This window comes from Cydia amplana, chromosome 27, assembly GCF_948474715.1.
Source record: "Cydia amplana chromosome 27, ilCydAmpl1.1, whole genome shotgun sequence".
Classification (NCBI taxonomy): Eukaryota; Metazoa; Arthropoda; class Insecta; order Lepidoptera; family Tortricidae; genus Cydia; species Cydia amplana.
The window spans coordinates 1,968,302-1,988,081 of NC_086095.1; the positions used below are offsets into that span (position 1 = coordinate 1,968,302).

At 37.5% G+C, this 19,780-nt stretch overlaps 2 protein-coding genes across 2 annotated transcripts in view; both read right to left on the reverse strand.

Moving 5' to 3' along the window:
• Nucleotides 1-3,994: 3,994 nt before the first annotated feature.
• On the reverse strand, nucleotides 3,995-5,201 carry LOC134660397 (glucose-1-phosphatase-like). Its single transcript, XM_063516132.1, has one exon. The coding sequence runs from the start codon at nucleotides 5,171-5,173 to the stop codon at nucleotides 3,995-3,997; it is 1,179 nt and encodes a 392-aa protein (XP_063372202.1). The 5' UTR covers nucleotides 5,174-5,201.
• Nucleotides 5,202-14,583: 9,382 nt separating this feature from the next.
• LOC134660501 (probable multidrug resistance-associated protein lethal(2)03659) overlaps nucleotides 14,584-19,780 on the reverse strand; it is a 76,045-nt gene continuing 70,848 nt past the window's right edge. Inside the window, exons 32-34 of the mRNA XM_063516272.1 lie at nucleotides 18,261-18,373; nucleotides 15,978-16,074; nucleotides 14,584-14,643 (exon numbers count right to left, since the gene is read on the reverse strand). Of these exons, the coding sequence (XP_063372342.1) occupies nucleotides 14,602-14,643; nucleotides 15,978-16,074; nucleotides 18,261-18,373 (252 nt within the window). The 3' untranslated portion in view covers nucleotides 14,584-14,601. The remainder of the gene's footprint in view (nucleotides 14,644-15,977; nucleotides 16,075-18,260; nucleotides 18,374-19,780) is intronic.

Below are 19,780 nucleotides of genomic sequence, written 5' to 3' on the forward strand. Positions count from 1 at the left end.
TTTATTAGTATTTAACTCTAACAAAATTTTGGTGGTAACTACTGGGAATAAATTCCCAGTAGTTATCAGTGGTAAAAGGTGGGAAAAGAATTCCCAGTAGTTACCACTGGTAACAACTTGGTGGTAACTAGTGGGAATAACCAATCTGACCGCTCGCAGCTCATTTGTGTATGACATTTATGTATGAGTAATATTGAGAAAACATTTGTTCTTGTTTATTTTGAGAACTTATGCAACTTTTTGGAAACTGTCCAATCTGACACAGGAACGAAATTTTAGCTTGTAGAAAATATAATGATCTAGGTATTACAATATAATATGATTACCTATATAAAAAACTCTAATTGATAATTAGTTTCTAAGTGCGAATTGTAGAATAGGTAATAATGGGCAAATCGCTTTAGCCTTGGGTTTCCATACAATGGCCAATACAATGCATTTGTGTATGAGATGAAATATTGCGTATTGTTATATAAATTACAAACAGGTACGCCTGTATGGAAGGGAAAAGATATGTATCCAGTCCGTATAGTACCCCTCGTATGCTTAGTTAGACTCGGATCCGTGCGTGGGAATTTAAATCGATTGTTTTAAATGTCAAGGCCACTTTTTCAATGATCAGATTTGACAGGCGGATAAGATGAGGCATTAAGTGAACCTAGAACACGATGTATTTGCAAACACAAGGCTCAAACGACCTCATATCGTTAAATTAAATGCGCCTACTTTGCTCCAAAATTTGAAATTTAATTCAAATTTTAAAATATATTGTGATATGTTGATAGATATGCTGATTTAATGTAGATCATCACTACACTACTATCATGTTGTAACACTTAAGTGAAGTTGTGATATAGTTTTCATAACAAAGTAGGCACATTTATCGGTATTTAATATAAGTAAGCGTATTTTGTGAGAGACAAGTTAGAAATTCCGACTGCTAATCTTCATACAGAGTACCGCAGCTAGATGACATCGTTAAGGGGGCTTCCATTAATTACGTGAGGCGTTCAGGGGGGAGGGTCAAGCAAGACTCACTAAATCTCTCATGTGGAGAAAACTCGGCAAATATCACGTAATTTTTTTCGGCCAATAGTGCAAAAATGTGAGAAAACAGAACATGGTTCCAGGCTAAAATATGCTGAATTCTGACACAATTATTCTATATCAAAATCCATGAATAGATATAAAGTTATTTTTGTTCTCAATAAATCCAGCATATTTATACATAGTCTTGCTATAAATTCTGTATCAAAGTTAATTGTCCCTAGAGATGATTTCAAATCCTCAAAAATGGCTGACGTAATTAATGGACGGCCCCTGTAAAGGTCTCTGACAGAAAAATAAAATAAGTCAGCATATGACAGTGACAGAACAGTTATACATTTAATCTAAAGTGTCATTCAATAGAACTTGCTAACTATGTAAACAAACCGCCATACTAAAATTGACACTGAATGTCAATTTACTAGTAACATTTGTTTACATAAGTTAGCAAGTTCTATTGAATGACACCTTACGATCTTTACTATATGGTAGGTAGGTACTTTATAATTGTGTATATTAATTTCATGGCATTTAATCTTTCTAATATACCTGAATATTAAAAACATTGTCTTTTTATACATTAAATACCTACAAGATAACCTATCGTCAAAAATATAAAGGAAAAAGTGTCAAAGTCACTTTGAGAATAAATTAATTATAGAATCGTAACATAATACAGAAAAACTAAACTAGTTTGTTTTGCTTGCAAAATTTAAGGAAATTACAGCATAATTTGTGATAGAAATTTTGTTTATTTTTATCGTAAACATTTGGAAACTACCTAATAAGTTATTTGCCCAATTTATATCATTTTTGACACAAGCTTTTATCGTCGACTGTAGGTTTCTTTTTCAACAGGCAACTAGTACTCGTCGAGAGTGTCGAGACAATTCTAACAAACCCAAACACAATTAGGTTGCGTTGTAGGCAGAGTTCCTATGGCCACCTCCTGTCTCCATCATCAGATCAGCTCGATGGTACCATACATAATATTGCATTGTCATCCAATTTACATCTTTGAAAATTTTCAGCTTTATCGGAAACCGAGAAGTGGGACAAACTTAACTTTTTTTATATTATAAATGGGCTTACTCATAGCCACAGACTAGCCGAGGCGAAGACGTGGCCTACGATGGAGCGAGCCTGCCCAGAAGGTGCCTGCTCACCCTTGATTTGAAGGTTGCCGGGTTATATGAGCTCGGAAATATAGACGCCGGCAAGGAATTCCATTCCTTGGCAGTGCGCATAAGATAAGAGGAAGCAAAGCGCTAAGAATTGACCCGTACAAACATAGTTCATTAGTTACATACATTGTGAGTTAAATAAAAGCTTGTAAAAGACATTTAAACAATTAACGTTTATGTTTAAAGTAGGATAAGTACCTAATGTCTAAAACATCTGCAAAATAATTCAAATGTTATGTTATCTTTATAAGTTCTATTGCAGTTTGTTATCATTCTCCGTCTCATGACGTGTTACAAGATAATAGTAATTTCCCTATAATTATACTAACGATTCAATATCAACTAATGTCTGATGCAACCTGATGCAACTGAAACGACTAAGTAGGTACTTAACTTTATTACGTACTAGCGACCCGCCCCGGCTTCGCACGGGTTAACAAATTATACATAAACCTTCCTCTTGAATCAAAGACCGCATCAAAATCCGTTGCGTAGTTTTAAAGATCTAAGCATACGAGTACATATTAGGGACAGACAGCGGAAAGCGACTTTGTTTTTACTATTTAGTGATTCAGAATTGGTTCATAACATTTACTGTCCATTATAACTACGTTTACGATACATAGGTCTTAAGTTAGGTGATTTATAATATGAATATTAATACAAAAGCAATACAAATACCTACATAAACACATTATGAAAAACCTAACCTAAGGTGCTGCCGGTAGCGACATCGACATAGGGCCGCAAAGAGAGGAACCGACGTATAGTCGTCATCAGATATATCGGAGCGCCCGACGTGCTCAAAAATATCTGAACACGACTCTAACGCCTTGACAATAGAGGCGTGTTCAGATATTTGTGAGCGCCTTGGACGCTCCGATATATGATGGCGACTGTACTATACGCGCCGTGTCCAAGATTACCTACCTACCGCCATCTGTATTTTGACCCTTGATCTAACGCTCAGCGAGACTTGGTTGAGAAGAGTCGGCTATGAGACCGTGCGCTGACACGACTAATCATGGCGGTTATCTCGTGAGCCTAATTTAGCTACAGTCATCAGATTTATCAGAGCGGCCGAGATACTCAAAAAACCCGAACACGCACTCTAGCGCCTTGACAATAGAAGCGTGTTCAGATATTTGTGAGCACCTTGGCGGCTCCGATATATCTGATGGCGCCTGTACTTGCTGGACTTGTCCTCGGCTTTCACGAGATCATCACGGGGGATGGTGACGTCGACGAACACGGCCCGGCGCTGCCATAGGGTAGGTGCGTCAGTTTTCGTCCAGCTCTAGTTTTCGTCCACTTGACGAACTTTGAATATAAACCTACATTGCTGCACAAATTTGGACTTATTGCAATTCTTAATGTCTAAACAATATATCTATCTACATGAAAATTATATTACGCAAGTAGCAAATTAAAAATCAAATATATTAAGTATTTGCTAAACTGTCATGTGGACGTCACGTGTAAATATAAGTACCTACTATTGTGTGCCCTTACAGGGTGTCATGAACTGGCCTCTTAAATTGTAACACCTTATTATGTACATGACAATGCAATATTGAATAAATGACTAAATGACGAAAACTAGCGCAATGACCTTATATCAGCACAACGTCGGACTTGTTGGCTACAATACGCTGAATGGTGTGTGGTGAGCAGTATGACAAAAGACTGTTAAATACTTTTGTACTACTAATACTAAAAAACGCTCCTTCACAATAATTATTAACTAAACTATGTCATGTAGGTTAGTCCATGACTATGTTAAATTTTCTTATAAAATCGTTCCACGGACAGTACCCGTTTTCGTCAACTGCACAATCTTCCATTTGCAGCAGCGCCTCCAGCGGCGGGTGTAGTAAACTGGCTTCAACGCCATCTCTGATGTGCTTCGAGGACTGATACACGTAGCGCACGCGCACCAGATCTCCACCATTCACATCGTCGTGCCACTTCTCAAACACCACTTTCCCGCCAATAGGCGTCCTCTCAAACTGACCATCCAACGTATAATCTTTAAAACTCATAGCTGACATCAACGACAGTATGTTAGCATCGTGTCCAACAAGCACATATAACTTTTTACTACCATTGTGAAACGCATCCACCAAATATTTAAGCAACGTCGAAGCTGCATCTTTATCCGAGAGCTTAGTTTGAAAACGGATCTTGTGGTAAGCTTTTAATATCTTTATTAATGACTCCCATTCTTCTGCCGTTCGAATTCGTCCCCAGGCTACGTCGTCTTCTTTCATTCCGTCGTAATACGCCATTAAGAAAGCATCAACTAGATTATTTCCAAGTTGTAGCGCCCCAGCAACATCCGGTTCCTTGTTCACCTCGAAAAATATTTTATTTTTCACCTCGCTCAAATCGCAAATGTTTTCAGTTTTACAATATTCAGAATTTTTAATATCGACTATTCTATTCAGCCTTAAAAGCGGATCTTTTAAGTCGATTTTATTCAACTGCGCTTGCATATCACTTAAAACGGTCTCCATAAACTCTTCGGAATCATTCCTTATAATTGGATTAAAAACTGGATCCATGCCAGTCATGTTTTTATAAAAAACTTCCGCACAGTCGCCAAAAGCGCCTTCAGCGAACGATTTCGCGGTTTGTATTGTCCTTTCCTTCGTATTAGAATACACAAGCACTTGATTTCTCGAGCACTTATCGATTAATAACTTCTCTTCGATAATCCAGTCTGCGAAATATCTCCCCATAGCTTGTTCGAGCATCCGTCCTTTTGGAGTGAGATACCCCGTGTCCCCGTTCCATTTCGGCCATCTTTTTGGAGTCAATAACTTCAAATTCGTGGTTAACGGCGTCCGTATGTTGTGCCTGGATAACATCACCACTTGTTTTAACTCCAAACAGAAACTAGCTCCGATAAATGTGACGATAAAAATTAATTTCGCAATCATGATGTGATCGATGTTCGCGGAGCGGCTTATCAACGAACACTGAGCATGTTTAACGAGTTGTTCAACTCGTCTTTGGATTCTTAGATTCTTACCAACCAGAATGAGTTGATCTCGAATTCTGTACTAATTTTGCGTAATTATAGACCGTTTGTATGCTGGTTCGAATAGCATAGCATGTATAATGCAGTTGGCATGAATTTGAATCTCATTATTAGCAAGATACAATCTGACCGTCAATTATAAGAAATGTCATTGACTTCAGCAACATTTTCGCTTCGCTTTCCACGTTTCTGTAATTTATGTCATTTATGTGTTTACTAAACAAAACAACAAAATAAAAACTAGATACCTACCTTAATACTTAGTTTCGTAAGTAGTAAAGAACGTTGACTCCGACAAGGGGCTGGTCATATTAAATTACGTCCGTCATCTATTTTTGACGATTTCTTTCCCCCCCCCCCCCCCCCCTAGAATCATCCAAAAATCATGCTTCGAATAACCCCGTTTCCTCCTACGTCATGCTACCATTATCCGATGTCCAGACCCCCAAAATTTGAACTGACGTTTATGGGGGCTACCCAAGTAGGTAGTATTAAAGATATGGGGCATTATCTATGAAAAGGGACCTTATTGTCGATGGCGCTTACGCCGGACAGCGTCGCGCGGCATTGTATTTATATCGGAGCATCGTTAATAATGGCGTAAGCGCCATCAACAATAAGGTCCCTTTTCATTGATAACGTCACATATAATGTTGGAGTAGGTACGTATAATACCAGTATATATACCTATAGCAGGCGTGGCTCACTCATTTCGCTATATCGTCGCGTCGCTACAAGTAGGTACATGCGGCCCACACCAATTTTGGTGTCTAGCCATAGTAGTTGCCGCGCACCGCTACGGAACGGACGCCTGCTCGCGCTTGCGCCACCTAGCGGTCATATCTGTCGTAATAGACGTGTTTTGTTAGAGAGTGTATCTTCGTACCTAGTACTATTATTTATTCTGTGGTAGTAGTAGGGTGTAAGAAATTTCACTATTCCCTATTTACTGTATTTGCCTTTATCGCTCTTACATTAGATAAAACTTGAAGAAAATTGACGAACGAATGGTTTCACGATTAAGGAGCAATATCTGGGAGACCCAGCTTTGCTCGGAAAACATATAAAAATTGCAAACATACAAAAACATTTGGCCGGACTAGCCGAGGCGAAGACGTGGCCTATGATGGAGCGAGCCTGCCCAGAAGGTGCCCGTTCACCCTTGATTTGAAGGTTGCCGGGTTATATGAGCTCGGAAATATAGACCGGGCAAGGAATTCCATTCCTCAAAAATGCGCGTTTTCCCAGAGATAAAACCTAGCTAGATCGATTTTTCGCCCCCGTAACCCCCATAATAGCAAATTTCATCGAAATCGTTTGAGCCGTTCACGAGATCCCCGAAATATATATACATATAAATAAATAAATATACAAGAATTGCTCGTTTAAAGTTATAAGATTACAGCAGTGTTTAGACCTTGTTAGATCAGTAAATAATACGCAATGTCAGCCGACGCACTTGCGCGACCTTAACGGTCCGTTAGTGGCCAGAAGCTAACCTTCCACCGTGTCCGATCTGATGAAGGATACGACTATAAAGAAGCAAAAAGTAAAAACCGGCCAAGTGCGAGTCGGACTCGCGCACGGAGGGTTCCGCACCATCAACAAAAAATAGAGCCAAACAAGCAAAAAAACGGTCCCCCATCCAAGTACTGACCCCGCCCGACGTTGCTTAACTTCGGTCAAAAATCACGTTTGTTGTATGGGAGCCCCACTTAAATCTTTATTTTATTCTGTTTTTAGTATTTGTTGTTATAGCGGCAACAGAAATACATCATCTGTGAAAATTTCGACCGTCTAGCTATCACGGTTCGTGAGATACAGCCTGGTGACAGACGGACGGACGGACAGCGAAGTCTTAGTAATAGGGTTCCTTTTTTTACCCTTTGGGTACGGAACCCTAAAAACCGGCCCGGCCAAGTGCGAGTCGGACTCGCGCTCGAAGGGTTCCGTACCATTACGCAAAAAACGGCATAAAAATATAGTGACGAAATCGAAATAATTAGTTAATCTTTGTACAACCATATCTTATGGATGTTTCGATCGTAACTAGTTACGAAATAAAGTTACGAACACATACTTATACTTTTATAAAGTTATCTCACCAAATAAAACAAAGATTCATATTTAAAATATTTATTCGCTTTAAATATCACAATGTACCATGCAGCAACCAATATAACATTTTGTATTTGATCACTTAAGTACATAACACTATATACACTAATAAGTACAGAACATAAGTTTGGGATAAAAAAAATGCATAAATAATATACAATTAAAATTAGGGCAAATAAATAGTGGAGCCCGAATACTGATAATTACATGTTTAATATTATTTCACCTAATAAAGTTTCACTTTCAATATTGATAAGAATAAAACTATTAAATCTAATACTTGCGTTACTTAATCGAATCATTTAGTAAAAACAACTATTTAAATAATTGACAACAAATAAAAAATAGATTACCTATGTGAAACACTTATTAGGTAAAATAATGTTATAACAAATTACATAACTGGAAATAGCACGTTATTTACGTAATAATAGGTATATCTATAATTTGCTAATTATTTTAAATTAATCAAAGTAATGTAGCACCATGTTTAATAAGGCAAGCCTCAATTTGAATTGACATTTATTTTAGCAGAAGACACTGACGTTATAATACGACGGGTGTCTTTCCTGTATCCTTTTCGTTATTTTTCTTGGAGGTACTTTAAGTACCTAAGTAATATTTAAGTTTCCTAACATCACATTTTTATATGGTGAATCTACTTTTTTGTCTCCTGGGTGACATATTGAAACTGGGATTTAATTGCACCAGAAAGGGATATTTGCGGTACATCAATTAAAAAAAATATTTATGGACTATCTATAATAATTATGATCATGTTACAAGTGTTACTGTTGTCCCCTGTCTCACAAGACACAACAGAAAAAAGTTGAAAATAGACCCTCTTTTACTAAAACATCTCTATATTTGATAATTTTACACACCGTGTCTTATAATTATAATAGGTGTTCCTATAATGCCTTAATTAGCGCATAAACTAAAAATAATCACAATACACAATTGACAATAAATGCATTGCATTGCATATATTATATAGGCAAGTTTGCGAATAAGTATACCTACCTACCTACCTAATCACACCTTACGATAAAGCCGGTAGGCGAATCTCTGAGGGTTATGGTGTATTTTTACGTAACAAAGGTTCGAATTAGTTACGAACATTTTTTCTGTTCGTAACCAGTTACGAATCATTTCCAATGTGAGTTCTTTGTACGAAACAATGTTACGAATTGAGATTTGTTTTTGCACTTCGTAAGTGATGGTTAAAGTACCTAAGCAAAATAATCTTCACAGCACTTTTTCGTAAGCTCACAGCATTAAGTTATTTGCCAATGAAAAATTACTTATCCAATTATTGTAAAAAAAATATAATATTTTTGGTCATAGTTATAAAGTAGGTATGATAATGATTTTAAAAATTTGGCCATATTAAACCTGGCCAATACCCGTTCACATAGACTAGGAATCCTTTAGACGGAGTTTAGAGCAATTATTTCATGAAACCGATGCTGCCAAAAATACTGGGGTGCGGGGGACGAGGTGAGCGAGTCCCGTGCCGTGATTGGTCCGATCAAAGACACAGACGTCACACAAAGACACTTTGACTCGAACATGGAGTAAAACTACCGTATATTTGTGGCAGAGGGGGTAGCGCCACTATGCTCAGTCTGGAGGATGTCTTGTCTGTGCCCGTTCGTGGTTAAATGCAAACGCACCACTATATAATAATTTAAGTAGACATGCATGATTTAAATGTGACTTAAATCGCGACCTAGTTTTCTGTAGCATTGTGGGTATTTATCACAAATATTCTCAACTTTCAGGTAACAGAAGTGATAGGGTAATTCGCCAGTAACTGGCCGCCCTAAACTAAAAATGAATTCTATTCACCTATAAACAGAATGCATTTTAGTATAAGCAGGCGTGGCTCACTCCGCGATTTCGTCGCTTTGCTACAGGTAGCTAAAAGTACATCCGTTCCACACCAATTTTGGGGAAAGCCATAAGCCGCGCGTGGCGCTGTCGCCACCTAGCGGCCATATCTGGATGCTGTTGAGCAAAAATGTGTCAACCCACATTAATTTTGCAATAAAATGTCAACTTTAAGCGTCATTTTTTCGAGTTGGCATCTTATTGCAAAATGAATGTGGGTTGACACATTATTGCGTATCAGCATCCATCTGTGCTGATCGTAACAGACGCGTTTTGTTAGAGAGTGAGTCTTCTGTACTTAGTACCCACTATTATTTATTCTGTGGTATAAGGCGGCTAGTTATTGAAGGCTGGCCAGTTATTGAAACCTTATACTAAACTGAATTCCGTTTATAGGTGAATAGAATTCATTTGGTGGCCAATTACTAACAGTGGCCAGTTACTGGCGAATTACCCTAAAAAGAAAATATTAAATCTATGTATACAGAGTGATTGTCTTGTCTCTGGCCAAATTCTGAGGGGTGGATATGTAGGTCATACTGAACAACTTTTACAATGGGGCCAACCCCGAAATCCCAAAAAAAAAAACAGCTGTTCTATAGCCTCCTTACCCAGTCATACAGATGAAAAATCCATTGCCACTGCAATTTAAACCTATAGTGTAAGAGATACAGTTGATTTTGTTTTGTATAAAAATTTAACGAAAAAAACAAATTCAACTCTGTTCCAATTGGATATGATTTAAATTTCATCAAACTGAATAAGTACTATAGGTAGGACCTTGGGCCTTACGAGGATAGAAAACATTGACCGAAATGTATGAGATGGCAGTGTAGTATGTGTACTATGCCTCACCCACACACGTACGTAGTGGTAGTATATAATAGCATGTACGCGTTAGTTTAACCCTTAATTTGACTGTGTCCGGTGTGGCGGTCAACTCATTTGAAAAAATATGACAGCTTTTCGTGAAATTATTTACTATATTTTCACATGGCAATCGATTTTTGAATTTCTGCGGATGGGTAGAAAAATATAGTTGAAGTACCCTCAATGTCATTATATTAGTTAATCTGTAAAATGGCACCGCCTCGCACGTCAGTTGTTTTTACCAAGGTATATATGCGTTTATCTCTGTTATTTTCCAAAAAAACGAGTCAATATGAATCAAAATAATAATCTTTGTTATATAATTGAAAGGAACTAATATTATAAAATTTCATTTTATTACTTTGTCATTCTCTAAACTGCCGCGAATCAGTTGTCCGTTGCACCGGACTTCACCAAATATGCTGTAAACGATGTTTAGTAATATTTGTCCGCAGTGGCGGACTCTGCCAATGACACGGAGTTTAACTTTACTAGTATAATAAATTTAACTTTTATGAATGTATAGTTTTTTTCGTGAACAAACTCACTTCTTTGCTAAGACTTTTTGTTTACCTTCCAACAGCACAAGGTGTTAGGCCGCTCAGCTAAGATTTTGGCGCTCATACCTAAAGAACATGCCGAATCTGAAGCAAGTGAAGTTTCTACTCGCGAAAATGAAGTGCTTGATAATTTTGACGCTGACTCATATTTTTCCTCATCAGCATCGTTGTCATCCTCACTAGAACGACTGAATATTTCAAATAGTTCTGAAAATGACCATGAACTTATGTACAACAATGTTGTAAATAGTTATGAGGTACATACATTGCAGGATGTAAATGTCCCATTAACACCTATTATGCGGGAAGTAATTGATCAAGAAAATTATTACTGAAAGGCATCGCCGGAGTTGGTCTACATTTTGCGCGAAAGATACGGCATATTTTCTGTGGGAACTATTCGTCGTAATCGATTGCGAGGGGCTGATGAAAAACTTACTATCGAGGTGCTGAAAAAGAAACAAATGTGTCACCTTCATAAGTTCATAAGTCATGCTTATCTATCTAATACCTTTAAACGAGCAATTCTTGCATATTTATTTATTTATATGTATATATATTTCGGAGATCTCGGGAGCGGTTCTAACGATTTCGATGAAATTTGCTATATGGGAGTATTTGGGGGCGAAAAATCGATCTAGCTAGGTTTTATCTCTGGGAAAACGCGCATTTTCGAGTTTTTATATGATGTTTTCCGAGCAAAGCTCGGTCTCCCAAATAGTATCTCTATAATATACAGAATTCCATTTAAAAGTCGAAGGTGGTACTTGAATATCTTCTTGACATACCTATGTATAAACAATGGGTGGCTTGTGTATAAAAAAAACTGTTGCTCGAAAAATCTAAAATCAAAACCACTAAAAGCCTTCAGACTAGACTTATATACAGCTTTGACTAAGTCTAACAGGTCAGATCATCGTGAAAAAAATGTGGAATGTACTGTCAAAAGGCCAGTTGCAGCTCGTCCAGCTGACTCAGTGCGTTATGATAATATTGGGCATTTCATGAGCACCAAATCTGAGGGTCGCTGTATGTATTGCAACAAAAAAACAGTTGTATACTGTATAAAGTGCAATGTCAGATTATGCTTCGTTACAGGAAAAAAACCCCTGAAATTGTCAACTACATTTTCACACAAAATAATGTATATATTTGAATTTTGAAGTACATTTTTAATTTCTAATTATTTTTTTATTTCTTTGGCAATGTCCGTCTCGGCGGACATCTCCATTTGTCTATTATATTCCAGGAATTTGGCAGAGTCCGGTGTAGCGGACATAGTTTTTCTCGGGATCTGGAAAATCTAGATTTTTATTTTTATTTTTTGGAAGCTTCTGAAGGTACAATTATTCAATTTTATTAGCAAAATATATAAATTTCTGTTATCAAAGTCTCTGCCAAATTAAGGGTTAACAGAATATATTCGTATTTAGACACCAACAGTTGTATCATTGACGCCACACCTTACATGGCGATCCTGCCAGTGCGGCCTCGCGCTGCACTGGCAGCGCGCTGCGCTTGCCAGTCAAGGACGTGGACAAAAATCAAAATTTTAAGCTGAAGGACTATGTTAAACAAAATTGTGTCGGACATTTGTGATTAAACCAGAGCAAAGTGAAAATGGGATAAGTGAATAAATTAAAATCGTGCATAATTGGACAGTAATTGCCAGGACTAGATACATATTATTTAAAACGAACTTTACACGCGGGAGGTTGTTGTAAAACATTGGTGGATGACTTTATTGCGGATTAGTATCATAAAAACTGTAAAAGTGGACAGTTTTGATACTTCAACAGAAAGACTACAGACAACAGGGGCAAAGCTAGTAATGATGGTTTGCAGCAGGGAGTTGTTGGTGTCCTTGGTCGAGTGTGGCGTCTGGAGGTCCAGGGACTACAAGGAAAGAGTAGGTTGGTGTGTGGAAAAACGATAAAGTGATAAGTGTGGTTTAGTGCTGTGCCGTGCAAAAAGGGACATTTAATTGTTTATTTTTTATGTTAGCTCCATAGTTCAATTTTTTTTAAATAATAGATACCTACATTTTAACGTTTTTGTTGGACTTTATATTAAAGGTCCGTTAGTTAGTTTTTTAATGTGACTATTGAATAAAATCCTATTTTAGTAAGTATAACTATGCCGCTTGATGACAAAACCATAATATATGGGTACATACATGTGATAGTTTCGTTTTATTAAATTTAATATATCTTATACTTAGTAAAATGACACGCTTTTATTCCTTATAACTTACAAATATGGCACATAACATAACGGCGGCGCGTGCACTCCTTAAAGGGATCGGTAGGCGGCGTCTGTTATTTCATCTCTAATTTCATAGTTCGTGCACTGATTTAGATTACTTAAACATTATTGTAATGATATTAAATTGAAAGAATAAGTAGTAAGTAATAATTAAAATATTTCAAATCTCAGATCTTAAAATGTACCGACTTTTAACCATAAGTACTTTATTTTTAATTAGAATTCGAATTGTGTTTTTTTTTATGATAGCGAGTTACAATTGTATCGGACAAGACTTTTTTTTTTAATTCACGGATCTGACATATAATGACGAAGTATTATAATTATGGATATTATGACTTTTAAAGTAAATAGTGGTATTTCAAAGAAGATCTGTGGTATTGTAGATAGATATGGGCTTGTTTAAGAAAAGATTTAACGTTGGTTATTATTGTTATTAAAGAGCGCAAGTTTCGTATAAATGTTAGTAAATGAATGTTTGTGGTAAGTTTAAGAAAGGTAAGGAATGTGAAATAATGGTTAGCATGGTTGTCGATTGTATTATTAGTAAAATGGAATTTGTATGTTATTGGAAAAGTGATAAAATATTGATGTATGGGAAAACTTTTTTTTTTTCGCGATTTCGGAGTTGGCCCCATAGCAGGCGTGTCTCACTCCGCGATTTCGTCGCTTTGCTACAGGTAGCTAAAAGTACATCCGTTCGGCCCCAATTTCGGGGAAAGCCATAAGCCGCGCGTGGCGCTGTCGCCACCTAGCGGCCATATCTGTGCTGATCGTAACAGACGCGTTTTGTTAGAGAGTGAGTCTTCTGTACCTAGTACTATTATTTATTCTGTGCCCATAGTAAAAGTTGTTCAGTATGACCTACATATTTACCCCTCAGTTTGGTCAGTGATAACAAAATCACTGTATATCAGGGTTTCTTAAACTTTTTCAGTCACAGACCATTTTCACAATTTCAACAATTTCAACAATTCCACGGACCCTGGTCAAAAGTCAAGTTTACTACAATATTTCCTAATAGTAATAAACTGTATGTTTACACTAGGTCACATAATAAATAATAGTACTAAGTACAGACGACTCACTCTCTAACAAAACGCGTCTGTTACGATCAGCGCAGATATGGCCGCTAGGTGGCGACAGCGGCACGCGCGGCTTATGGCTTTCCCCAAAATTGGTGTGGAACGGATGTACTTTTAGCTACCTGTAGCAAAGCGACGAAATCGCGGAGTGAGACACGCCTGACTAGGTAACTGATCTACTGCGGACCCCTGATAAACATGCTACGGACCCCTAAGGGGTCCGTGGACCCCACTTTAAGAAACCCTGCTGTATATGGTGGATATATAGTAAAAATAATTTTCATTTATTCTAAAAACAATAGTTTAAATTCGAGACATGATCGATAAAAAACGAGACGTTATCATTAAGACGAAAAGGGGTGACCCGAGAGGAAAATGGGGACTAAGTTTGTATGGAGAGGCCGCCCCCTTTCCTCTTTTAAGTAGGTATTGGAAGATTTCATTACACAGATTATAGTCCTATTGGCAAGGCACTTAAGGTCTATAATTGATTAATGCATCATATTTGTTTTAATAAGTATAGCGATTAGTACCATTTATTCAACTTTGCTCTTCCTTGCCAGCATTTTGTTGTAGCTCTGGAAATAAATAATAGAAATATCAAACAAGGAAAAATATGTGACGTTACACGGGAAAAGGTACCTTATTGCGGCTGGCGCTTACGTCGCATAGCACCGCAATAGTATTGGAGCGGCGTTATTAAAAGTGTAAGCGCCATCCGCCTTAAGGTACCTTTACCCGTGGGACGTCATATATATATAAAAAAACACCGGTCAAGTGCGAGTCTGACTCGCGTTCCAAGGGCGTACATTAAGTCCGACTCACGCTTGACTGCACATTTCTAATAGGTTTTCCTGTCATCTATAAGCAAAAAACTATTTTGTGTATTTTTTTCAAAATTGTAGACTCAGTTGTTTCGGAGATAAAGGGGGGGGGGGGGGATGGTCGGACAGACAGACGCACGATCATATGAGGATTCCGTTTTTTCCTTTTGCGGTACAGAACCCTAAAAATAATTGAAGAAATATGTGGCTTTTCATCTGAGAAGGGTCCTTACGCACATGGATCATAAAGACCCTTTCTGTTCGAAAGCTCCTTTTATGATGGAAAGCCATATTTAGGTTGGGCTCAATTTAAAATAATTAAAGAAATATGTGGCTTTCCATCTGAGAAGGGTCCTTACGCACATGGATAATAAAGACCCTTCTCTGTTCGAAAGGTCCTTTTATGTTGGAAAGCCATATTTAGGTTGGGCTCAATTTAAAATAATTAAAGAAATATACGGCTTTCCATCTGAGAAGGGTCCTTACGCACATGGATAATAAAGACCCTTCTCTGTTCGAAAGGTCCTTTTATGATGGAAAGCCATATTTAGGTTGGGCCCAATTTAAAAAAATAATTAAAGATATATGCGGCTTTCCATCTGAGAAGGGTCCTTACGCACATGGATAATAAAGACCCTTCTCTGTTCGAAAGGTCCTTTTATGGTCGAAAGGTCCTTCTCTGTTCGAAAGGCCCATTTATAATGATAATTTTATTTAGGTATATTTGATTAATGATGAGGAAATTGATATTCCGATGTACATACTTCTTTTGTGTTTTTTATTTATTTATTTGACATTTAGATTTTATTCTAGAAACATTCTAGACTAGTATTTTTTATACAATTTTTTTTTCATGTTTGACGATCCTTTTGTGAAATTCTTAAATTTGTGTTAAATTTGATTTGTATAATAATCCAATATTATTATGGAATAATAACATCAATAAATTGCTGTGATAATTAGCTTAAGATAATTTATAAGTACCTATGTTACGATTCATAAGTGCTTGTTGCTAGGCCTACATGAATAAAGTATATTTTGACTTTGACTATAATGGAAAGCCACATATGTTCTGCCGGTGATCTCACCTCTTCTGCCATCTGATGCAACATGGCGGCTGTGTCCCGGCCCGTCTGTTCCACCAGCGTCTTGAAAATACCTACGTCCACGTCGCTCACTTCAGACCTGTTGATATATAGCCTGACCAGTAATATATGATAATTGTCAAGAGGGCGCTGTTATTCTCATGTATAGGGTGACAATTCAGTGTAGTATGAAAAAATTAGTTCCAGTGAAATTCCGCAACATGGCGCACCCTCAATAGATCCTGGTTCACCTTTACATTCATTGATTTAAGAATAGTACATTACGATACAAGTGCGAAAAATAGAAATTCTAAACGTGTACCCTAACGGGGTTCATGTGAACGCTAGCTGTAAAATGCCCTTTGTAAGACCTTATGTAACACATGATTATAAATGCAATAAATGAATTATGAATTATGAATGACTAGTGCGGTAAAGTAGGACCATATGTACTGTAAATAAAATAATACCACTACTATACCTCTTTCGTCGAATGATGTTGCCTATGTCACTCTCTTTTGGTTAGGATAAATTTAAAAATCAATAAAAATAATCTACTACGTAAGTCAAAAAAATCAAAAAAAATCAAAATAGTTTATTGAGACAGTGAAACTTATGATTAACAAGATTTACGTAAACTTATTCTATGATTAAACACTGCTAAAGTTGTTGCCAGATATATAAATTGCCCGTGACACCTGCACTAGGCTATGCCTGTCTCGCAGGATGGCACTTTTCCTAGTTTGCCAGTTTTTTATTGATGACATTAGGCGCTAAAGAATTCACTGCTATCAGCTAAATTAACAAGATGCATGCTACATTACATTACAGTCTACTACAAAGTATTCTACGATTTTTGTGTCTACTGTGACACAGTACTTTAGTAAAATTTAAAACTAAGTAGGTAGGTACTTATTTTTACCCGACTACAGCAAAGCAAAAGGAGGGTTATGATTATTACTTAAATGTTACATATTCTAAATAAATGAAATGTGTTAAACTTCCAGAATATGTCCGCAAACATTGTTCTAAAATACATAATAATAATGAAAGAGCTTATGAAGCATGCCGTACGTTACACTTTTGCGGTTCTGAAAACGCGAAAACTGAATGCGTTTTAAAGGGGCCCACTGATTAACAGTCCGCCGGACGATATCGGCCTGTCAGTTAGAACCATAGAATTAATATGACTAGAACAACTGTCAATCTTCAAAAGTGCGACCAAAAATGAAATGCAAGTGTGTGCCTAAATTGTCTATGTGAGATCAAAAATAGTGATGTCATGTTACAACATATTAATAATCTGTCGATGTTCGATTGCTTTATCGACTACTTTTTCAAATGTGTTATTTTAAACGTTAAAATTCTACGACATTATGACGTATAAATAACACTTGCACTGCGTGTGATTTCAAAATCGTTGCGGACTTATCTTAATGTAACTCTTACTGTGTTGGAAAGTGAAGTTTAAATTTACTGCTAAACTTGAGCACCTTCAAAAAGGTATAACAATCGTTATTATTTGAAGTCGGTTACAAAAGCTAATATCTTAATGATGTCTTGTGAAGAAATAATTACATAGCTATTAATATACCGACAAGTTACTGGCATATGAACATTTTGTCAAGCCCTAGCGTAAAGTAACAGGTTATGTTTTTACACAAAATATTTTAAATTATAGACTAATATGATAAAATATTAGCACACAAAGGAAGAAAAACTTACAATGAACTTTATAAACCGGCTTCTTACACTTTTTACGCTGTTAATTTGACAAAATATCGTTATGAAAATTTCGCTCGGAATATCATAAATCCTCTGAAATGAGTATTTGCTTGGATTATTTGGCACTGTAACACTGAAATCCGGCACACTACAAGACACCATCTTCACTGAATTACTTTATTTAATACTTTTCGTCCTAATCCGTGTATATTTTTCAATTTGAAAATTACCGTGATACGCTCTTGGCCGTCCGCGGCCGTCGTTAAACTCAGAAGTGGTTACGTTTTCTCATTGGTAGTCTGACTTTTTCGCACACATGGGATGTTCATATACGTGATGGCTTATATGTCTGTGGTTAGAACAAAAAGTTGACAGTTCCGAACAACTGACAGGCCGGTATCGTCCGGCGGACTGGTAATCAGTGGGGCCCTTTAGCCTTTGTCGTTGTAAATGGACCTGGAACCTGGAGTTACCATGGTTACCAGTACATTTTGACACTGGGTTAACGGTTTAACCGGTTAAGCCAGTGTCGGTATTAGTGGGATGCATTGGGGGACATACCTGTTAGAGTATGTCCTTGTCCTGTCGCGCGACACGATGAGCGTCTCGTTCTGGTCGAGGTCTCTTTCGGCGGACGGGTCGAATGTGAAGTTTTCCGGGATCGCTAAAGGAGCCTGGGTGAAAAACATTAATAAATAGGTATATTTTAACAAAAAAAATATTTAAATTTAAAAGTGGAAAAATTACTCTCTTGGGTGAGACTTGAACTCACGGTAGTTATCGCTAAGGGTCCCCTAGACCATAGAGAAATAAGTAAGACAAGAGTGCTCACTCCATACATCAGTTCAGACTATTAATTTCAGTGTCTACATCTAGCATCGAGTTGCGGAACTATCAGTACTGCTACTTGACAATAGATGTAGCACCGACCGGAAAGTCTTATTTCAACAGCATGAGACTTTCCGGTCGGTGCTACATCTATTGTCAAGTAGCAGTACTGATAGTTCCGCTACTCGATGCTAGATGCTAATAGTCTTTTTGGTACTAAAACTGATGTATGGAGTGAGCACTCTATGTATTTTTTTCTCTATGCTTATACATACTGTGCCTTAAACTGTTTTTTGACCGGTTTTCACAGACAATTATCTAACCTCTCTATTACTCTTGCATATTCGAGCGATAAAGAGGCAGATAGCCGAGTTTCGATTTCGCGTTTCCCGGCAGGCCCTTTGTAAACAAACCGCCTTGATGTATCAATGTTATATTTGATTGTCTGTGAAAACTTGTCAAAAAACAGTTTAACCCCTCGTATGCTGCCTGTCAAATTTGATCACTGAAAAAGTGACCTTGACATTTACAACAATAGATTAAAATTCCCACGCACGGATCCGTGTCTAAGCATACGAGGGGTTAAGGCATAGTATGTGTAAGTTACTCTATGGTTTACTAAAGTCGCTAGTGCTGCATTCTAGCGGCAAAACATTGCAGTCATACCAGGCGTGGCTCACTCCGCGATTTCGTCGCTTTGCTACAGGTAGCTAAAAGTACATCCGTTCGGCCCCAATTTTGGGGAAAGCCATAAGGCGCGCGTGGCGCTGTCGCCACCTAGCGGCCATATCTGTGCTGATCGTGACAGACGCGTTTTGTTAGAGAGTGAGTCTTCTGTACTTAGTACTATTATTTATTCTGTGCCCTGGGGCATAGTGCCAAAGACACTGGCAGCATTTCCTCGCTGAATTGCAACGCTTATTCGTTGAGCGAGGAGGCTGCCATATTTAGTTATAAAATTCAACATGTGTCAACAACCCTATTGACGACTGGTCTGGCCTAGTGGGTAGTGTCCCTGCGTGTTAAGCCGCGGTCCTGGGTTCGAATCCTGGTAAGGGCATTTATTTGTGTGATTAACACAGATATTCGTTCCTGAGTCTTGGGTGTTTTCTATGTATTTGTATATTATATATGTCGGAGCGAGACACCAGAAAGACGTATTGCAGCATTACAGTTCATAGTTAGACGCCTGTAAAAGTCGATTAGCAATGTTTGGCTATGTATTATTTGCTTGTAACGAAATAATGAAGCTG